The sequence below is a fragment of the Stegostoma tigrinum genome, chromosome 31 (assembly GCF_030684315.1).
Source record: "Stegostoma tigrinum isolate sSteTig4 chromosome 31, sSteTig4.hap1, whole genome shotgun sequence".
Lineage (NCBI taxonomy): Eukaryota > Metazoa > Chordata > Chondrichthyes > Orectolobiformes > Stegostomatidae > Stegostoma > Stegostoma tigrinum.
Genome location: NC_081384.1, coordinates 6,124,813 through 6,148,062, shown reverse-complemented (window position 1 = coordinate 6,148,062; position 23,250 = coordinate 6,124,813). Strand labels below are relative to the sequence as shown.

The 23,250-nt window shown below is 44.8% G+C and overlaps 1 protein-coding gene across 6 annotated transcripts in view; it reads left to right on the top strand.

The window, feature by feature from the left end:
* The window catches only part of srcin1a (SRC kinase signaling inhibitor 1a), a 498,739-nt gene that overhangs the window by 414,745 nt on the left and 60,744 nt on the right, over window positions 1-23,250 (top strand). For all 6 annotated transcript variants that reach the window (XM_059638686.1, XM_048560697.2, XM_048560696.2 and 3 more), the window contains 3 exons: window positions 16,902-17,097; window positions 18,536-18,734; window positions 23,095-23,194. In XM_059638686.1, coding sequence (XP_059494669.1) covers window positions 16,902-17,097; window positions 18,536-18,734; window positions 23,095-23,194 — 495 coding nt within the window. The remainder of the gene's footprint in view (window positions 1-16,901; window positions 17,098-18,535; window positions 18,735-23,094; window positions 23,195-23,250) is intronic.

Genomic DNA, 23,250 nt, shown 5'->3' with positions numbered 1-23,250 from the left:
TCATCCAGCCTCACATTTTATCATCTATGGCAGATAAGGAGAATTTATTTTTTAGTTCAGATTGCTTTCTGCAAAGGCCCTGACTGACATGGTGGAGGCTGGCTCACTGACAAACTTCAAATAAGAATGAGATAAATAAGAATATACCTAAATGAGGACAATCGCATTGGGAGGAGACATACAACGTTCAGCCCCTCAAGCCATTCAATGACACCATGACTGATCCAAATGTTCCCTCAGTCGTGCCTTTCCTCAATAACGTTTGAGTCCCTCATTTATCAAGGATTTATCTAACCCTGCCTTAAAAATATTCAATGACTGCCACCTGCATTGCTGTCTGGGGAACAGAGTTTCAAAGACTCAGGATCCTCCAAGAGGAGAAAAACCCCTCTTCATCGTTATTTTAAATGGGAGACTCCCTGCTCTGATCTCACCCACAAGAGGGAACATCCTTTCAGCATTCACTCTGTCAAATCTCCTTGGGATCTGTACCATTCTTCTAAACTGCAGTGGATACAGACCTGCTGTACCCAACCTTTCCTATTCAAATAATGCCCTTAATCTAGGAATTCAGTAAAGTATAAAGAGTTGCCTGACTCTGATGAAAGGACAGGGGGAGTGAGACTAATTTGGTAGCTCTTTCAAAAAGCCAATATACAGTGGGCAAAATGGCCTCAACATGTACAGTTCTATCAGTTGGCTCTCATCTTTGGGTTAGTGGAGACTTTCTATCCCATTAAACTGACAGATAATGCACATCTGTATGCTTGGTGCATCCTCCTGATGTTCATCCCTGAGAACCCAGACAGAAATAGATTCTAAGATCAAAACAAATTGTTTATTGTAACCTTTGTCTCCTCTGTCCACCTTGGAGATTGCTTTTTAAGATGGTCTCCAAAATAATGGATCTATTGTACTCGCAGCTGTCATTTCAGTTGTTGTAATATTTAAAATTATTGAAATTTCAACACTTCAAACAAGATCTGCATTATGTTATCTTCAGAGGATTGCTTGACTGATTATTCTTCGAGTGCTCAAACACAAAAGTTTTATTGAAAGAGCTTGGCTGGTCTCAGATGAGCAAAGGTGCCCATCACTGATCAAAGGAAATGCTGAGGTCTCCTACTTCATAAAGAAATACAGGACATCATGTTCCCAGAATGAAAATTTCTCCAAGCTTACAAATTGAATTCTGCTTACTTGGCACAGACAGGCTTATCTGTGAGGAGTTGTGAAGGGTGACATTAGTCTTGTCACGCATTGGTTCCCTATCATTGTGTTTAATCTCCCTGACCTTGACTTTCAGTGGAATTTTGTACTTTGACCAGTGTGTGTGAAGAATGTTTAATCAACCCCTCATCTGTGAGGCCTTCATACTGAGAGAATCTGGTCATTACGGCAACGAAGTAACTGCAAAACAGCCCTGACAAAAAGTATGAATAATTTAAGGGTTTATGTGTGTGTTTATCTGTCTGAGTAAGAGAGACAATGAGAGAGTACACCTGCAAACAGAATTTGCCCAGCATTTTGGAGATGGGCTGGCCAATATAAGGGATGGCAATATAGTAAGGGAAGGCACTAGAAGTGCAATTTGATATCAACTTCCCGTCATGGAATTTTATCAGCAACAGGACCCCCAATGGCATCGTTGAGGCAAATAAGAGTCCAGCCCCTGCCATTGCTCGCATTTTATTGACATCCCACTGGGTGCCAGGAGGAGGAAGATGACCTCCTCCTGATAGCAGTGGATAGTCCCTCCAGTACATCTCTGTTGCTGCAGTATGTGCCTTCCCCCGACCTTGAATGGCTGAGTCAGGTTCAGCAACAAAAGAAATGGTGATTATCTCATTCTGTGAAGTTGTGCATTATGTTGTATTGAGGTTGGGTGGCTCGCCGAGCTGGTTTCTTGTTTCGCAGACATTTCGTTACCATGCTGGGTAACATCCTCAGTGCAGCCTCTGACAAAGCATCGGTGTGGTTCATCAGAGGCTGCACTGAAGATGTTACCCAGCACGGTAACGAAATGTCTGTGAAACAAGAAACCAGCTCAGTGAGCCAACCAACCTCAACACCCACAACCCGAGCTACAAATCTACATTGTATTGCGCATCTGTTTCAAGGTAAAAGAGAAACTTCGGTTAATGTGGGCAGCAGACATGCCTACTTAGACTTAGAATATAATGAGTCACTCTATCCACTTGAACTGTTCACATTCCTAAATTTCTAAGATAGACAACTGTTGGACCACGTGCTCAGTACTTGTGCTAGTGTAGTCATTGATCACTGGTGCAGAGAATGCTAGTCGGCTCTGACCTGAATCACACAGGGTTCAGGGTGCAGTCTTGAAATATGCTGTATAATCTGAGATACCTTCTTTCAGATGAGATAATGAACTGAGGCCTCATCAACCCAGCTCCCATGGGCCTGTGAAACACCTTGTGGCAGTATTCTGAAGAAAAACAAATGAGTTCTATCTTGTGTGTCCTGAGCACCATTTTTATTCCTCAGTCAGCACCCGTAATAAGAATGTGATCTGATCATTAACATGTTGCTGTTTTCAGGAGCTTATAGAGTTGTTATAATGCAGAAGAAGGCCACTCGGCCCATTATTTCGGCAGTGGCTCACCAATAAGCATTATAACCTAATGCTGTTCTCCTGCCTTTCCCCCACACACTGGTTCATTGTTTCTATTCATATAATTATCTCAATGTCTTGGAATATTGCATGCAGTTCTGGTCGCCCCATTACGGGAAGGATGTGGAAGCATTGGAAAAGGTGCAGAGGAGATTTACCAGGATGTTGCCCGGTCTGAAGCGCAGACCCTATGAAGAAAGGCTGAGGGACTTGGGTCCGTTCTCATTGGAGAGAAGGAGGCTAAGAGGGGATTTAATAGAGACATACAAGATAATCAGAGGATTAGATAGGGTGGACAGTGAGAGTCTTTTCCTGAGGATGATGACTTCAGCTTGTACAAGGGGGCATAGCTACAAATTGAGGGGTGATAGATTTAAGACAGATGTCAGAGGCAGGTTCTTTACTCAGAGAGTGGTAAGGGCCTGGAACACCCTGCCTGCCAATGTAGTTAACTCAGCCACATTAGGGGCATTTAAACAGTCCTTGGATAAGCACATGGATGATGATGGGATAGTGTAGGGGGAGGGGCTTAGATTAGTTCACAGGTTGGTGCAACATCGAGGGCCGAAGGTCCTGTTCTGCGCTGTATTGCTCTATGTTCTATAATGCCTCCAACCCACTTCCACACAGTGCATTCCAGACCCAAATCACTCTGAAACAGAGATAATAGGAACTGCAGGTGTTGGAGAACCTGAGATAACAAAGTGTGGAGCTGGATGAACACAACAGGCCAAGCAGCATCTTAAAACAGATTCTTTTTTCCAATAACTTTGCTACAATTGTAAGTCTGTGCTGTCTAGCTCTCGATTCTTTTATGAGTGGGATCAATTACCCCTTATCTACTCTATCCAGAGCCCTCATAATTTTGAAACCTTTTTTCAGATCTCTTCTTTAAGCCTTCTTTTCTCCACAGAGAATAGTCACAACCATTTCTCAACACAACCAAACTTATCATCCCTGGATAACAAAGTGTGGAGCTGGATGAACACAGCAGGCCAAGCAGCATCTCAGGAGCACAAAAGCTGACGTTTCGGGCCTAGACCCTTCATCAGAGAGGGGGATGGGGGGAGGGAACTGGAATAAATAGGGAGAGAGGGGGAGGCGGACCGAAGATGGAGAGAAAAGAAGATAGGTAGAGAGGAGAGTATAGGTGGGGAGGTAGGGAGGGGATAGGTCAGCCCAGGGAAGGCGGACAGGTCAAGGAGGTGGGATGAGGTTAGTAGGTAGGAAATGGAGGTGCGGCTTGAGGTGGGAGGAGGGGATGGTGAGAGGAAGAACAGGTTAGGGAGGCGGAGACAGGCTGGGTTGGTTTTGGGATGCAGTGGGGGGAGGGGACGAGCTGGGCTGGTTTTGTGATGCAGTGGAGGAAGGGGAGATTTTGAAGTTCATGAAGCCTACATTGATACCATTGGGCTGCAGGGTTCCCAAGCGGAATATGAGTTGCTGTTCCTGCAACCTTCGGGTGGCATCATTGTGGCACTGCAGGAGGCCCATGATCGACATGTCGTCTGAGGAATGGGAGGGGGACTTAAAATGGTTCGCGACTGGGAGGTACAGTTGTTTATTGCGAACCAAGCGGAGGTGTTCTGCAAAGCGGTCTCCAAGCCTCTGCTTGGTTTCCCCAATGTAGCGGAAGCCACAGCGGGTACAATGGATACAGTATACCACATTGGCAGATGTATAGGTGAACATCTGCTCAATATGGAAAGTCAGCTTGGGGCCTGGGATGGGGGTGAGGGAGGAGGTATGGGGGCAAGTGTAGAACTTCCTGCGGTAGCAGGGGAAGGTGCCGGGTGTGGTGGGGTTGGAGAGGAGTGTGGAGTGGACAAGGGAGTCACGGAGAGAGTGGTCTCTCCGGAAAGCAGACAGGTGTGGGGATGGAAAAATGTCTTGGGTGGTGGGGTCGGATTGTAGATGGCGGAAGTGTCAGAGGATGATGCGTTGTATCCGGAGGTTGGTGGGGTGGTATGTGAGAACGAGGGGAATCCTCTTTGGGCGGTTGTGGCGGGGGCGGGGTGTGAGGGATGTGTTGCGGGAAATGCGGGAGACGCAGTCAAGGGTGTTCTCGATCACTGTGGGGGGAAAGTTGCGGTCCTTGAAGAACTTGGGCATCTGGGATGTGTGGGAGTGGAATGCCTCATCCTGAGAGCAGATGCGGCGGAGGTGGAGGAATTGGGAATAGGGGATGGAATTTTTGCAGGAGGGTGGGTGGGAGGAGGTGTATTCTAGGTAGCTGTGGGAGTCAGTGGGCTTGAAATGGACATCAGTTTCTAGCTGGTTACCTGAGATGGAGACTGAGAGGTCCAGGAAGGTGAGGGATGTGTTGGAGATAGCCCAGGTGAACTGAAGGTTGGGGTGGAAGGTGTTGGTGAAGTGGATGAACTGTTCGAGCTCCTCTGGGGAGCAAGAGGTGGCGCCGATACGGTCATCAATGTACCGGAGGAAGAGGTGGGGTTTGGGGCCTGTGTAGGTGCAGAAGAGGGACTGTTCCATGTAACCTACAAAGAGGCAGGCATAGCTTGGGCCCATGCAGGTACCCATGGCCACCCCCTTATCATCCCTGGAACCACTTTTTTTAGATTGCTCCTGCGCTCTCTCTCCAAACCATTGACATCCCTCATACTGTGCGGTACCCAGAACTATGGACAACATTCCAGCTAAAAGGTGTGCAAGCGCCTTGTGGTAGTTTAGCATTGCCCTTGTATACCATCCCCTTATTGACACAGTCCATGATAATGCATGTTTTATTAATTGTCCTGCCACCTTCAGTGATCTGTGCACATATACTCCCAGGTCTTGCGGTGTGCAAATTGACTCTGCATTTCCTACATCACAACAGCGACTACACTTTGCAAAGTACTTCATTTGTCATAACATGTTTTGAGATGTCCTGACAAGGTGGAAGATACTACTGAATGCAAATGTCCTTTTGATTTTAAAAAATGAGAAAATTAATTCCCTGAAATTCAGTTCTGAAGGAGTTAATAGGAAAGCAGAAAAACTGAGCAAGATCTGATTTGACAACGAAGCCAAAAATAGTTTTCCTTTAGTACAAGTATTGCACGTACCAATGATTTGCTGTTTGAAGTGCTGTCTGATGTGCCTTTCACTGCCAACACTTCATTAACTTTCTTTCCCAGTAATGAAAACTGGCTCATCATGAATATGTTGTTACCTTTGCTGTATTTTCTGGTATATTCTACAGTGATATGTTTGTGTGTGTATGTGGTGCATGCTTACATGTTTAAACTTGGTCAGAAGGGAATCTTCTTACCGCTCAATCAGAAACTTGTGGCTCATGTCCCCCACTCCAGGAGCTTGAGCACACAATCCACAGTGACCCGCTGGTGCAAGTGCTGAGGCAGTGCTGCACTTTCAGACATACCCGTTTCTCAGCCAAGGTGTGAAACCGAGGTCCCATTTGCCCTCACAGGTGGATGTTAAGGATCCAGACCACGCACTGAAAATGGGTACGTTTAGAGGAAGGACCACAAACAGCGTAAAAGAGAGAGTTTATTTTCCTAATTGCGTGATCTTGCTGTGCATTCATTGGCTATCTATATAACACGATACTACACCTCAAAAGTAGCTGCAAACTTAAAAGGCTGGGACAACTGCTATACAGAAGCACAAGGATCAGAAAGTCTGGGTCAGTCAGCAATGGCCTAGTGGTATTATTGCTGGACTGTTAATCCAGAGACCCAGGTTCAATTCCTGCCACAGCAGATGGTGGAATTTGAACTCAATAAATATCTGGAATTAAGAATCTAATGATGACTGTGGATCTATTGTCGATTGTTGGAAAAACCCACCTGGTTCACTGATGCCCTTTAGGGAAGGAAACTGCCAACCTTACCTGGTCTGGCCTACATGTGACTCCAGACCCACAGCAATGTGGTTGACTCTGAACTGCCCTCTGGGCAATTAGCGATGGGCAATAAATGCTGCCTGGCCAGTGATACCCTCATCCTGTGAACAGATAAAAGAAAAAAAAGTCAGAAGGATGTGGTTGCGCTGGAGAGGCTTCAGGGTAGATTCACTTGGATGTGCCTGGGATAAAGAACCTCAGACATGTGCAGAGACTGGATAGGCTGGGTTTGTTTATCCTTGGAGCAGAGGAGGCTGAGGGGGAATCTGATTGACGTGTACAACATTGAGAGCCTTGATCAGGGTAGATGGTGCAAATCTCGGCTGCGTGCCAGGTGTGTCTAAGATCAGACGGCATAAGTTTAAGGTGAGGAGTAAGTAGCTTAGAGGAGACCTGAGAAAAGATTTTTCACCCAGAGCCTGATAGAAATATGGAATGTGCTGCCTGAGAGGGCAGTGCAGGCAGGTCCTCTCACAACATTTAAGAAACATTTGGATGAGCACTTAAAATGCTGGGGTATAGTAGGCTATTGACTTAGTGTGGGGGCTAATGGCATTGGTGTAGTTTGGTGTTTGTATATCAGCATAGCATGCTTCTATGCTGTATGACTCACTCAATCAATCAATTAGCCTTATTGCTGATTCAATGGTCGCCTCCAAAAGGGGACTACATTTTAAGAAGGAAGGCAAACTACAGGGCAGTGGGGACTATGCAGGGCAAGTAGAAATGGTCCCGAGGCAATCCTAAAGGTAAACCCCTTTTTTATGTTATCGAGACACCCCAGTCCTTCCTTTAGTCTCCTTATCAAGATGCAGTCCCCTGAGTGCAACGAATGTAGGATCTGTCCTGGACTTGTCAGGAGCATTTGTCAGACAGCCAGCGCAGGAGCCCTGTGCTGTCTGATAGCAGTTGCCAATATAAAGCCCTACCTTACATCAATGCCAACTTCATTGGCTGTGCTTTGCTTCAGAGAAATTGGAACTAGGTGACACATTTTAACAGAAAAGGTTCCCAAATTAAGACTGAGCTGAGGAGGATTAGGTTCTCTCCAAGAAGGCCGAGGATCCTTGAGGAAGCCCATAGAAAGCTGTCTTCCTGCAGTTCAATTCTGATTGGCTAAAGTGTCTTATAAGTGACTAACAAAACAAATGATGAAAATTAAATCTTCCGAAATCCAAACACGGCTGTAACAATTAGACGTAATCCACCAGGTGTGACAGGAATTTCTTTATCTGAAGGGATAGGAGTGAGTCCAATTGTGTTTCAGATTGTCTGCGAAGTTCCATCAGTGATCAGACTGGAGTTTTGTTTTGAACTATTGATGGGAAGTGGAGAGATGTTTAATGGATGAAACATTGATGAATCATGAGTTGGATTTTACACTCCTGCTCTGGCAGGTTGGAAGCTGGAAAGGTGGGCTAGTACGAGGAGTGTGTAAAATCCAGCGGATAAAGTTCCTGCTGCCTTCCTGCCCACCCATCATCCCGACCATTCGGCCCTGTAGACTGCTTGACCATTCAATAAGATCATGCCTTATCTGATGCGGACTTAACTTCATTTTCCTGCCTTTTCACCTATAACTATTGACTTCCTGGTCAATCAGAAATCTGTTTGACTCAGCCTTGAAAATATTGAATGACCATTGCTCACTGCAGGAGAGAATTCCAGACACTAAATACCCCTGAGAAAATACAGCTGTCCTCATCTTCATCTTAAATGGAATGTCTCATATTTTGAAACTGGCTCCTCATTCCAGATGCTGTCAAAAGGGAAAACATTCTCTCAGCATCTAACCTGTCAATTCCCTCAGAATCTGATGTGTTTCTGTTATGTCACCTCTCCTCCTTTTCAAATCCAATGGATGTAATCCCAAACTGTGCAACCTTCTCTTCATCCCAGGAATCAGCCTGCTAATTATTTGCTGAACTATCTCTAATGCCCTTCCTTAAATAAGGTGGCCAAATGGTACTCAGAATCTAAGGTGCTTGAACCAATGCAGCACAGTGGCTCAGTGGTCAGGACTGCTGCCTCATAGCACCAGGGACCTGGGTTCGATTCCAGCCTCAGGCAACTGTCTATATGCAGTTTGTACATTCACCCTGCTTTGGCATGGGTTTCCTTCCAGGTGTTCTGATTTCCTTCCACAGTCCAAAGATGTGTAGAATAGGTGGATTGGCCATGTTGTAGTGTCCAGGGATGTATGGGTAGGCTTGGGGGAATGGATCTGGGTGGGATGCTGTTTGGAGGGACGGTGTGGGCTTATGGGGCCAAATGACCTGTTTCCACTCTGTGCTCCATATGATCTATGATAATTGCAGCTACTTTTCTATTCCATCCCCCTTGCAATAAATGCTTACCTCCATTTGTCTTCCTAGTTACTTGCTTTACCTTCATTCATCCTTTTGTAATTTAAGCACCAGGATGCTCATTTCCCTCTGTACCACAGCATTCAGAAGTCTTTCTCTATTTAAATAATGCTGTATTTCTATTCTTTAAGCCAAAGTAGACAACCTGGCATTTCCCGTATGGTACTCTGCCAAATCTTCGCCCAATCATAATAAAGCTAAGAGGACAGGTGAAGAGGGAAGAGAGATTATTTGTGGGGAGCAATTCATTCATTTTAATTTGGCCACATTTTGGCCAAAATGTACAATTGCCTAACAGCCAATGTATTCTATTTGACATGCTTGGGAATTGTCCATATTTATTCATCAGGATGGCAGATGTATTAGCTTTTTCAGACAATCCAAAATTGATTCTCAAGTGGTAAACCAAAAGCTGAAAATGTAGCTGATGTTTTTTGAGAAGAAAGTGCATGAGGCTCAGTGAGTGAGAATACCATAGGGAGGGTGGGTCAGGAAAGTTGTGGAGAACAGGAAGGGGAGCAGGAAAAGTACAGAGAGGGCAAAGGAAGATGTCAGGGAGGTCATGGTAAAACAGGACCTGAGGGAAGTGGGGGAGGGAAGACAGAGACAGAAAATGAGAGAGGAGGGCAGGAAATACGGATTTCAAGTGAATTACAGAAGTCCCTAGTGGGAGGAGATTCAGTACTGCAGGAGATGGGAGACGCTGGGTGCTGCAGTGTGAAATCAAAGCTGACTACAGGAAACCGACTGTAATTTTGGCATAATAATATAATGTGAGGCTGGATGAACACAGCAGCATCTCAGGAGCACAAAAGCTGACGTTTCGGGCCTAGACCCTCCATCAGAGAGCTGTATTTTTTGGCAGATACGCAGAGATAAGAACTGTGTGGCTATGAGTATGTTTCAATGCAGAGGGAGATGCGTGAAAGAAATCCTGGAAGATAGTCAGTTTGCCTGCTCATGTACCTGTTGATTTTAAGGCACAATGTGATAATTCACAGACCTAGCTAGCATGGTGTTCAGTTGGAAGTTGAGTTATGTAGCGGTAAACAGTAAATATATAGATGACAGGAGAGGAAAAGAAAGATATTTCTGTCAGAACTGCATCACTCACTTGATTCACAATATTAAAGACAATCATGTTCATCAGGGTGGCTCCCAAAATGCAATTCTTCAAATGGGACGTCAATTGTTTGGATCCTACTACAGGAGTCCACAGCCAAACTTTGCATTCTAACTGTGATAACGGGAACTGCAGGTGCTGGAGAGGGTTCTGGAATAAATAGGGAGAGAGGGGGAGGCGGACTGAAGATGGAGAGAAAAGAAGATAGGTGGGGAGGTAGGGAGGGGATAGGTCAGTCCAGGGAAGACGGACAGGTCAAGGAGGTGGGATGAGGTTAGTAGGTAGATGGGGGTGCGGCTTGGGGTGGGAGGAAGGGATGGGTGAGAGGAAGAACAGGTTAGGGAGGCAGAGACAGGCTGGACTGGTTTTGGGATGCAGTGGTTGGAGGGGAAGAGCTGGGCTGGTTGTGGGGTGCAGTGGGGGGAGGGGACGAACTGGGCTGGTTTAGGGATGCGGTGGGGGAAGGGGAGAATTTTGAAGCTAGTGAAGTCCACATTGATACCATATGGCTGCAGGGTTTCCAAGCGGAATATGAGTTGCTGTTCCTGCAACCTTCGGGTGGCATCATTGTGGCACTGCAGGAGGCCCATGATTGACATGTTATCTAAAGAATGGGAGGGGGAGTGGAAATGGTTTGCGACTGGGAGGTGCAGTTGTTTATTGCGAACTGAGCAGAGGTGTTCTGCAAAGCGGTCCCCAAGCCTCCGCTTGGTTTCCCCAATGTAGAGGAAGCCACACCGGGTACAATGGATACAGTATACATTCTATATTGTATACACAGTATACAATCTCCCCTTCCCCCACCGCATCCCTAAACCAGCCCAGTTCGTCCCCTCCCCCCACTGCACCACACAACCAGCCCAGCTCTTCCCCTCCACCCACTGCCTCCCAAAACCAGTCCAACCTGTCTCTGCCTCCCTAACCTGTTCTTCCTCTCACCCATCCCTTCCTCCCACCCCAAGCCGCACCCCCATCTACCTACTAACCTCATCCCACCTCCTTGACCTGTCCGTCTTCCCTGGACTGACCTAACCCCTCCCTACTTCCCCACCTATACTCTCCTCTCCACCTATCTTCTTTTCTCTCCATCTTCGGTCCGCCTCCCCCTCTCTCCCTATTTATTCCAGTTCCCTCTCCCCATCCCCCTCTCTGATGAAGGGTCTAGGCCCGAAACGTCAGCTTTTGTGCTCCTGAGATGCTGCTGGGCCTGCTTCGCGTTTTAACTCACAGCTCTAGCCAATTTTACCCTGCTCAATTCATCTCTACTCTACACTAGCCACAACTACATAAATTATCATCAGTCTCAACATCAGTATCCCAGGCCTGGCTCACTTACTTCTTCCATTTAATCCTTAAGAGTCAAGAAGCTTTGTGGAAAGTTGTGCCTCACTAACTTGATAGAGTTTTTTGAAGAAGTAACAAAAAGGGTTGATGAAGGCAGAGCAGTGGACATGATCTATATAGACTTCAATAAAGCGTTCAACAAGATTCCTCATGGTAGACTGGATAGCAAGGTTAGATCACATGGAATGGAGGGAGAGCTAGCCATTTGGATACAGAACTGGCTCAAAAGTAGAAGAAGAGGTGGTGGTGGAGGGTTGCTTTTCAGATCGGAGGCCTGTGACCAGCGGTGTGCCATAAGGGATTGACACTGGACCCACTGCTTTTTTTTCATTTATATAACTGATTTGGGTGTGAACACAGGAGGTATGGTTAGTATGTTTTCAAACACCAACATTGGAGGTGTAGTGGACTGCGAAGAAGGTTACCTCAGAGTACAACAGAACATTGATCAGATGGGCCAATGGGCCGAGGAGTGGCAGATAGATTTTAATTTAGATAACTGTGAGGTGCTGCATTTTGGGAAGTCAAATCAGGGCAGGATTTATATCCTTAATGGTAAGGTCCTGGGGAATTTAGTTGAACAAAGACCTTGGGGTGCAGGTTCATAGTTCCTTGAAAGTGGAGTCGCAGGTGGATAGGATAGTGAGGATGGCATTTGGTTTGCTTGCCTTTATTGATCAGTGCATTGAGTATAGGATTTGGGAGGTCATATTGCAGTTGTACAGGACATTGGTTAGGCCACTTTTAGAATACTGCGTTCAATTCTGGCATCCTTGCTATAGGAAGGATGTTGTGAAACTTGAAAGGGTTCAGAAAAAAATTTCAAGGACGTTGCAAGGGTTAGAGGGTTTGAGCTCTCGGGTGAGGCTGAATAGGCTGGGGCTATTTTTCCCGAGAATGTCAGAGAGGGATGACATTATCGAAGTTTAGAAAATTATGATGGGCATGGATAGAGTGAATAACTAAGGTCTTTTCCCTGGGGTGGGGGGAGTCCAGAACTGGAGGGCATAGGTTTTAAGGTGAAAGGGGAAAGCTTTAAAAAGGACTCAAAGGGCAACTTTTTCACGCAGGGAATGGTGTGTGTAATGAATGAACTGCGAGAGGAAGTGCTGGAGGCTGGTACTAACACAATATTTAAAAGGCATCTAGCTGGGGATATGAACAGGAAGGGTTTAGAGGGATATGGGCCAAATGGTGGAAAATCAGACTAGATTAGTTTAGCATGTGTGGTCAGAATGGACAAGTTGGACCAAAAGGTCTTTTTCCATCCTTAATCCATTTTTAACTCGATGACTGTGTAATTAGGGACACGGTCTCAGAGTCAATCCTCAAGATTGCATTTGGGGCAGCACCTGCCTTGAAAGAGTTTGATGGGGCAGTGTAGAGAGAGAGAGCTTTACTCTGTATCTAACCCCATTATGTACCTGCCCCTTGGAGTGTTTGATGGGCTAGTAAGGAGATTCAAAAATGAAAATCACAATTCCTTTCCTGAGATGTCTTTGTCAGTCTGCTTCAGCTGCTAAGTTTTAAGATACAGAAATGAGTGGTTGGTGCTAGTTGTTACAGATTAATGCGGGATTGTTGTTCACATGCAGAATAGATTTCAACACCAGTTTATATAAAAAAAATCCAATTAACAGGGTTTTGAAATACACGGTTTACGTTTACCCAACAGAAGTTAACCACTCTTCGCCTTGCCCTCCCACTCGCTCTTGCTCTCTTCCTCACTCTCACACTTCCCTTCAGCTCACTCTCACTCTTTTTATCATTCTCACTTTCATCTTACCTTTGCTCGCTCTCTCATTCTCGGCCTTTCCCTCACCTTTTGTCTCTCTACCTTGACACTAATTGTTGCTCTCAGTCTCAATCTCAGCGTCCTCCTTCACCTTTTCCTTGATCCTATCCCTTAGCCTGACTCTTGCCTTGCCCTTTCCTGCTTCCTCCCTTTTTACAGGACCTTTTCCTCCGACCTTGTCCTCTTCCTTCACCCTCAGGCTCTCCCTTACCGTCAGACATGACCTTGACTGAGAAGAATGATGCAGGCAATATCTCCTCCTTTTTTTAACCTTCCTTCTCTCCCAATGTGGGAGGGCTGCAGGAATCTCTCACAAATACTAAGAGGATCTCAGACCAGACACTCATGTATGACATTTGGAGGCTAAATATTTTGCAATTTCTATGAAGCTCCTGCCTCTTCAGTTCTCTCCCCTCCTGCAGTGAAAAGTCAGACTGAAGCTGAAGAAATGGGAGGACAAGCATTCCTGACTTGATGACGTTTGCAGTGATGTAACTATAATATTAGCAGGTGCTATAGAGACTCTGAGAGGAGAGGACTGAACAGTCTTGTCTGGCACCGAGCAGTAAGACAAAGATCAGTCTTACGTACAATAGCATGTCGATAATTGAGTTTCTTAGAATAGAATTCCTGAGATTTAGACATCAGTCACTCTGGGATAAGATGAAGACAGCAATGTAGCAGCCTCACAGTCGGGATACTGTAGACTAGGGGAGCAACCTTGACAGCGCAGGACTGTGTGCAGCCCTGTGCCAGACAGAATCTATGAAGACAGAGAGACATAAGGCTGTATCCACAGTAATAGATCAGTCTATGTGTCAGCTCACCCCTGTCTGCATGAAAACTGGATGCTTCTCCTAGTTAAATCTTCAACATCAGCTGTTTGACCATAAAGGCCATCATTATACATCTCAAACCTGACCATACATGGGATGTCCAAACAGAGGTGACCAGCTAGTGGTTAGAAGTGGGCACCCAGGAAGAGGCATCTCTCTGTCCCCAGTCTAGGGGCAACCAAACCCCCCCCCCCCACCCCACCCCCCAACACCTTCAGCTGTAATCCCCTAGATATGTACAATCAGCACGGAATGAGATCTGAGACTTCCCAGTTTATCTAGCCATTTTCCTTTGATCAGTGCCTATTTACAAGATAAGAATAAGAATTAATGTTTAAATGCTTCTTTTCACGGCTTTAAGTCTCATGTCAGAAATTTGAGCACCTGATTTAGGCTGCAGTGTTGAGGGGCTGTAGCATTTGCTTTCAATTTGTCACATTAAACCAAGGCACCAGCTGACCTCTCAGACTAGTTTGAAGGATCGCATTGCACTAATCTTTTGGGAGCTGAGATAATGAGCTAGCTCTTCCAAAGAGCTGACTTGGACATTATGGGTTGAATGGTCCATGAATGAGAAGATTGGGGCGTTCTTCAACCGCCACCCAGTACCAATATCACTAGACCTGATTATCTCATCTGTTTGTTGGATCTTCCTGTGCATAAATTAACTGTTGTGTTTCTTATAACAGTGATTACACTTCAAAAAGATACTTCATTCGCTCTAAAGTGCTTTTGCACCTTCTGAGGGTGATGTAAGATGTTACCTAAAGGCAAATCTTTCTTTTTTTATATCATGCTTCTCATTTGACAAAACCTTTTGGAAAGTTTCACAGCAGTGGAACTAAATACTGTTCAGGATTAAGAGGGAAATAATGTGGCAACAGTGGAATGATTGGAAAGTTCTGTTTTTAGGGAGGTAAGAGATGAAGGAAGGGAGGAAAATTAGTTTGGAGGAGGAATTGGAGAGGATTTCAAGAGTTGCCACTGAAGGATCAATCTTTGCTGTTGAAGATGAGCAGAGTTGGTCATCAGTAATAGCCCAGTCTCAGAAGACAGAGTTTGGCAGTATCCCGGTCAGATATAGTAACAGACAGTGCTCATTGTTGCTTATGCAGCAAAACAATTCGCTTGTAGTCTTCAGAGTGTCTTCAAGCAATGATGGAAGAGAATAGTAAACTTTCTAATGCATTAATTACATTGTCAGAATAAGAACTGATAGTGTTAATTAGAGGCATTATTGAACCAGTCAGCCAGCAGATATCGAATCTAGATCAAATCTTCTGAAGGTTCTAAATATAAGTGGTGATTTGTAAGTCTCTGTCCTCAGGAACGATGGGAGTAAGCTGTGGCAGGGAGAATGGCAGATCAAATCTGTGAAGTTTTTTCTTAAATGGATTACACGAAAAGTGATACTTCTAGCCAGTGCACAAATGGGTGAGAAAGGATGGAATGAAAGAAATAGTAATTGTAAGGAGTGATAATGGGAACTGCAGATGCTGGAGAATCCAAGATAACAAAGTGTGGAGCTGGATGAACACAGCAGGCCAAGCAGCGTCTCAGGAGCACAAAGTGTGACGTTTCAGCTTTTGTGCTCCTGAGACGCTGCTTGGCCTGCTGTGTTCATCCAGCTCCACACTTTGTTATCAGTAATTGCAAGGATCTCCTTTTGCCTGGATGAGGATAGCAATTGGTTTTCTATTTCCTTCGATCTTCATACAGAAGTGTTTACTTCCTGAAAAATGATTAAATAGCACTGAGTAGGTGTTTCAGCTGTGTGACATACTTTACTCAGCTATTCTGAACTTCTGCCATGGAAGCTGGCGTCAATATTGTCCCTAGTGATCGGGCTTTGTTTAAAAGCAGTTGTGGGTGTGACAGGAGATTATGGGACAGCAGTGACATTGACAGAAACAAACAGAATCATTTTATCTTGACCATTGACCTGGAATCTGATACAATTGGATACAATATCATATTAACTCCCACCCTCCTACAGTTTTACTCACCATTATTAAACTCACAGGACAGCAATACCACGGGAAGGTGTAAAACAGTGTTTTCTTCTTGATCCCATGGATTCCTGGACAGCAGGTTCACTAAAATTGCACTTTTTAAAAAAATGTGCTTGTGTTGTGAGCATCATTAACTGGGCCAGTATTTATTGCCCGTTCCTAGTTGCCCTTGAGAAGGTGGTGGTGAGCTGCCTTTTTGAAGCGCTGCAGTCTGTGTACTGTAGGTAGACCCACAATATTGTTAAGGAGGGAACTTCAGGATTTAGACCCAGCAACAGTGAAGGAACGGGAGTACATTTCCGAGTCAGGATGGTGTGTGGTTTGGAAGGGAACTTGCAGGGAGTGGTGCTCCCATCCTTCTAGATGGAAGTGGTCCTAGGTTTGGAAGATGCTGTCTGAGGATCTTTGAGTTATTATAGTGCATTATGTAAATGTAGATGCTGCAGCTGCAGAGCAGTGGTGGGAGTGAATGCTTAAAATGGTGGATGAGGTGCCAATCAAGTCGACTGGATTGTATTGAGATGCTTGAAGATTGATGAAGCTGCAGTCATCCAGACAAATGGAAACCCATCACACTCCTGACTTGTGCCTCATAGATGGTGGACAGGCTTCGGGGACTGAGAGCATTCCTAGCCTCTGACCTATATCTGTTGCCAAGGCACTAATATGGCTTGTCCAGTCCAGTTTCTCATGATCTGTGTAGCAAACACCAATGTACATCCCTGATCAGTGTGGCCTTGAGGATCCCAGGATTCATGCGTCAGTCCAGATAGAAAAGCAGGAATGTGACGGCCAGAAAGAGCTTCTTCAAAATTAGATCAAATTATGACCAACAGAGGGAAGTGCCATGTTTGGCTGGGTCAGGGACTGTAGTGATGCTGAGTTAATGTTCTCTATCTCTCTCCTGTTTTCTTTCCCACAGACTCGGAGTCCCAGACATTCCCAGAGCCAGCAGTCTGGACTGGCAGACCAGGCAGCCAAGTTACCGTTTGCGTCGGCAGAGTCCTTGGAAACCATGTCTGAGGCTGAAGTCCCGATTGGTTTTACCCGGTCCAACCGTTTCAGACAGAGCCTGCCCCTGTCCAGGTCCACCAGCCAAACCAAGCTCCGCTCACCAGGTAGGCCACTCACTGCTGACACTGAGTAGCAGAATCTGCACCAGCTTCTGCCCAGTCTGATTATGGGCCACCGAGACTTTGTCCATCTCATGGGACATGTACAGGTTAATGAGAATGTCAAGTTGGAAATCTCATGCGCTCCTTACTGTGAAGGTAATCGTTAAATTGCTCTGATGTAGAGTTGCTGATCTGAAATGTTTACTCGGTTTCTCTCTCCACAGGCGCCGCTGGACCTGCTGAGTATTTTCAGCAATTTTTGTTTTTATTTCAGGTTTTCATCTACAATGTCTTACATTTGTTCAGTTGTAATGACTAACCTACTGTAATGGGGACTCAGTGGGTTCTTTGTTTTTTTTTATCTGATCTCATTCCTATGCAATAGCTTTTAAAAATTCATTCATGGGATGTGGGTGTTCCTGGCTGGACCACCATGTATCATTAATTGCCCGATGACCAGTTACAAATCAAGCAGGTTGCTGTGGGCCTGGAGGCCTAGGTAGGCCAGATCAGGTAAAGACGGGAGATTTCCATCTCTAAAGGGCATTAGTGAACCAGGAGGGATTTGCCAGAGTAGAACTGAAATGGAAGCGTAGCCTTTGCAAGAATTGGGAGGTTTTTAAATGCTGTTTGCGAAGTTGTATTGACTTTGGCGCAGGATCCCCTCGTGTGCCAACAGAAAAGCGAAGATCTTGTGGAAAAGAAAGCGAAAACCATGTGTAACCAATGTTCAACAGAAACTCAACAAATTAAAACCAGTAATAATCATCCTTGGGAATTGAGCCAATGATAACCTTCAACAAGAACTCAGCATGTTGGTTGACATGGTACGGTGGCTCAATGGTTAGCACTGCTGCCTCACAGCACCAGGGACCTGGGTTCGATTCCAGCCTCGGGCAACTGTCTGTGTGGAGTTTGCACATTCTCCCCGTGTCTGCATGCATCTCCTGTAGGTGCTTCAGTTTCCTTCAGGTTCAATGGATTGGCCATATTAAGTTGCCCTTGTGTAAAGGGGTGCCTGAGTTAGGTGAATTAGCCATGGGAAAAGCAGGGTTATAGGGTTTGGGTGGGATGCTCCTTGGAGGGTTGGTGTGGACTTGATGGGCCAAATGGACTACATCCAAACTGTATGGATTCACAAGTCAAGAGGGGCCCAATATTAGGTAAGGGCAGAGTCAGTTAGACTTTAATTCCCAGTAATGTATCAGCATGCCCTGTCTCACTTCCTACATGAAATGAAGTCACCAGTGAGTTGTGTGGTGAAACACAAGGCAGCATATCCAGCAGGAATCAGCATCTTCAGAGGGGAGCGAAGAGAGAAGACTATCAGTAAAAAGTATACTGATGCCCAAAGCAGAACCTGTCATCGGAGTGTGATTTATTACTGTGGTTATGTAAAGGATATGTTCCTGACTGATATCAATGTTTTCTCATCCAACAGGGGTGCTGTTCTTGCAGTTTGGTGATGAAACCAGACGTGTCCACGTCACACACGAAATCGGCAGCCTGGACACCCTGCATGCTCTGATTGTTCATATGTTCCCTCAGAAACTCACAATGGGAATGCTGAAGTCACCAAACACTGCAATCCTCATCAAGGATGAGACGAGAAATGTCTTTTATGAACTGGAAGATGTAAGGTACAAAGAGCCAGTTCTTTCAAAGAAGTGTAGAGACAAAAACAGCTGCAGATGCTGGAATCCAAGGGAGTCAAACAGGAGGCTGGAAGAACACAGCAGGCCAGGCAGCGTCTGGAGAAAAGGTGAAGTCAACGTTTTGGGTATTGCCCTTCTTCACTACCATGGTGTCACCACCATTCTGCTACCATTCCGCCCACCCAGTCTTTATCTGCAGCTGCTCCTTACCCCACATCCAGTCCTGAAGAAGAGTTATGCCGAAACGTTGACTGCTCCTTTCCTCCAGATGCTGACTGGCCTGCTGTTTTCTTCCAGCCTCCTGACCTCAAAGTAGTGTCTTTGACTGACGGCTTGAGAAATTTATCACAGGCCTAGTAATTTGTAAAAGATAAAGGTCCAACCTGTTCCATAGTAGCACATCTGACCTGTGTTCAGGTCAACCCAGTGACTGAACCCTAACACTAACTCTATCACAGTTGATATTTACTCACAGCTGCTGTGAGTAATGTTTAAGTCACTGAGGCTGAGCGTCCAATAAAACAATAATGTTGGGAATGGAGTGAAAGCACACTCACTAGGTAAATGTTGCTAACTTGAGTATGTCTCATCATTATGGGACAACAACAGTACTCTTGCAGTTATATAACTCCATTAATTTAGATTTAGCATTTTAACGTTGGTAAAACTTCCCAGGATACATCAGCATTGAGCCAGGTACCAGGGATGCAGGAACCCACTATGTGTGAACAATGAAGAAACTGGAACTTCTTCCATCGACTAGAGAAAAATGAAAAATGCAATTTAATATTGTTTCACTTGTAAATTGTGGAAACACTTTTCACTGGTGAAAGGTTCGGTGACTAGAGAGTAAAGATTAAACATAATTGTGAAAAGAACAGTTATTAACATTTTTTCCCACAGAATGTGGACATCGCTGATAATGTTAGCATTTGTTACCCAATCTCAGCTGTCCTTTAACTGAGTGGTTTGCAAGGCTTTTATGAGTCAACAATATTGCTACAGTCCTGGAATCATGTGTAGTCTAGATCAGGTAAACACGGCAGATTTCCTTCCCTGTGGAACTTTTTTTTTAAATGTGGTGAATTGTTTTGGTCTGAAAACACTGCCTGAACAGTGTTACAGAGAAGGAATGGCCCCTCTGATAATTAAACCGAAACTCAAGCCCCAATCTGTTATGACAGGAGTAGAGGTTCCCTTCTAATAATTACCCTGAAACACCCAGAGAAACTGACTTTTCCCCTCGTAATCTGTTAATACATTGGTTAAAAGCAAGAAAGTCCCTGATCCACTTTATATAGAATAAGAATCAATTTATTTATTTAACCCTAACAATGAACAAATGAACAGAATTACTAACAAAGCAAATAAATCCCCATTAGACTACAAATTATTCCCTAACTGAACTAAATTAAACTGGGACACTGTTCAACTAAAGACAAGTCCCACTTAGATAAATGCAATTAATAAAACAACAATAGATTAAAATTTAATCTCTTCATGTTCGCACAGACATGTAGAATCCTTTGCTTTCTCCAGCCTTCTTTCTGTCATTCTCACATTACAAATGTCATTCTGCCACTGATTCTACTGTCAGGGATGTTTTCTCTGTGAAGACTGTTAGCTAAAAATGCTGTGATATCTTTTATCGATAAGCTGGTGCTTTCTCAGACAGCTTAGCAATTTCTTGTGAGAGTTTGGGGCTTATTTGTCAGATGGTGGGTTTGCTCTCCCCTCAGATGACAGTTGGCTCTCTACAATTTTCCAAATGCCCTTGCTTTTATATACTCACCAATGACACATCAATTTCCTATAATATGATTAGTTTCAGGTTGCCAAAACCATCTGTTTTAAATTCAATTAGTTTTTGGTAGCTTACGGCCTGGTACAAATCGATTGCTTAAAATTCAAAACTGTTGTCACAGTAAAAACAAAAAGTGCTGCTTGTCCTTTCAACATTTAAAAAAAAATTTGGGGTACTTTCTGTACTGGCACCGATCAGCTGCTGCTCGTAGACATACATTTTTAAAAATCTCTAAGCCCAGAAAAAGAAACACCATCTTTTAAAGGGACAATGCACAGCTTTTCCCCACTATCATTTTTGCTAACAAGTTCTAACTTCCAGCCTTCCAATTCATGACTGTTCTACACAACTTTGAAACAATAGACAGGAAAGCAGAATCATTTGAGACCTGCCAGGACAGTTGGTGTGAGATTGTGTGAGATGCCCAGAACCAGGTAAGGGCCCTACGCTTAAGGCTAGAATCACGACCAAAGACAGAACCAGCACCTTTTCGCTGGTAATGCTGGAAAGAGGTAGAATTTGAAATCAGCTGCTTATAGGTGCAAGATCCTTTAGAAAGAGGATTTATGTTTCCTTTAGGTACACATTAAGGCAATGGGAAATCACCACATTCTTTGCTCTAGTTATATTCTCATTGAAATTGAAAATGGAAAGCTTCCTATAAGCAACTGACGAAGAAATGCAAGACTATGAGGCTGGGAGCGATGAGCTGAGAACATGCATTTACTGGTACACTGTCATAAAGAGCATGGATGGTGATTTTTCAAAAGAAAATTGGACAAATATCTACAGAGCCAAGATTTGCAGGACTGGGGTTGGGATGGATGTTTTTTTTTAAGAGCTGATACAGGTGTGGTGGGTTGTAAGGTCATTTTCTGATGTTAGTGATTTTTAAGAAAGATGTGGCAAGGCAAGGCTAAACTGTTACGATGGATCATAATTTTAAGGCGATTGGAGGAAGGTATGGGGGAGATGTCAGAGGTAGGTTCTTCACACAGAGAGTGGTGAGCGTGTGGAATGTACTGCCCGCAATGGTAGTGGAGTCACAAACTTTACAGACATTTAAACAACTCTTGGATAGGCACATGGAGGATAGTAAAATGTAGGGTATGCAAGGTAGATTAATCTTAGTAGGATAATAGGTTGGCACAACATCATGGGCCGAAGAGTCTGTACTGTGCTGTACTGTTCTATGTAAACCATTAGATGTCTCAATGAGCAAGTAGCTATGGAGGAGAGAATGGAGACAGGACAGGGGAAGACCATGTTTTGGGGTTCCAGTGAAATACCTATATCAAACCTTACTTTGTTTGGACTAGATCTGACACCTTGTCCGCTGGCACCAAATCTCAGATTTAAGCAATGTAGATTTAAACACTTTGATGCATTCAGTAATAACTCTAGGAGGAACACAGTTGTGTTCCCATCACTGAACTTCCTCACCTTGGAGACAATAAGGACTGCAGATGCTGGAAGCCAGCATCTACAGGTGTGAGGCTGGAAAAGCACAGCAGGTCAGACAGTATCTGAGGAACAGGAAAGTCAATGTTTCAGGCTAAAACCCTCTCAGGACCTGGGGGGGAGAGCCCCAGAAATAAACAGAGGTGGAGGTGGGAGAGATGGTGATATGTGAATGCAGAAAGGGGGTTATTGTGATTGGTCCATGGGAAGATGGACAGGTTAGGTTAGGTCAGGAGGGGGAGGGCTGGACATGGGATAAGGCTGGGGGTGGAGAGATTTTGAAGCTGGTGAGCTCAATATTGAGGCCGTTGGGCTGTAAGCTCCCAAGGTGAAATATGAGTTGTTGTTCTTCCGGTTTACGTTTGGCCTCAGTCTGACAGTGGAGGAGGCCGAGGATGGACATGTTACCGGGGGAGTTAAAGTGGATGGCAACCGGAGGGTCAGGTTTGTTGGTGCATGCAGAGTTCAGATGTTCGGGACGTAAGATGCCTTCAAGGCAGAGATCGACAAACTCTTGATCTTACAAGGAATCAAGGGCTGTGGGGAGAGTGCAGGAAAGTGGAGTTGAAATGCCCATCAGCCATGATTTAAATGGCGGAGTGGACTTGATGGGCCGAATGGCCTTACTTCCATTCCTATGTCTTATGGTCTTATGCTCTGTGAACCGGTCCCCAAGTCTGTGTTTGGTCTCCCCAATATACAGGGGACCACATTGGGAGTGACGGATATGGTAGATCAGGTTGGATGAAATGCAGGTGAATCTCTAGGCTGGATCTGGAAGGATTGTTTGATTTATTTACGGGCTTCCTCCACCTCCCCCAGTCATGACAAAGGGTTTTGGCCTGAAATGTTATCTTTCCTGCTCCTTGGATACTGTCTGACCTGCTGTGCTTTTCCAGCCTCACACCTGTAAACACTGAACTTCCTCAACCTCTTCGAAGCATTCAGAATCCACATCTTGTAAGCTCAGAAATAATTGCCTAACCATTCTGATGCTGGGGCTCGTCAGTTTCAGGTCAATATAAACAACTGTCAGGAATATCACCTCTAATATCTCACCACAGTTTTCTTTTCTTTCAGGGATATCAAAGAACGAAGTATAATAAAAATTTTCAGGAAAGATCCTGTCTATGCACCATATCCTTCCCATGCTTCCCATATCGCCAATGGAGATCTGAGAGTAAGACATTGTAAATTCTTTCTTTTCAAACCTCAGGTAATGTCTTACAGAAGTGT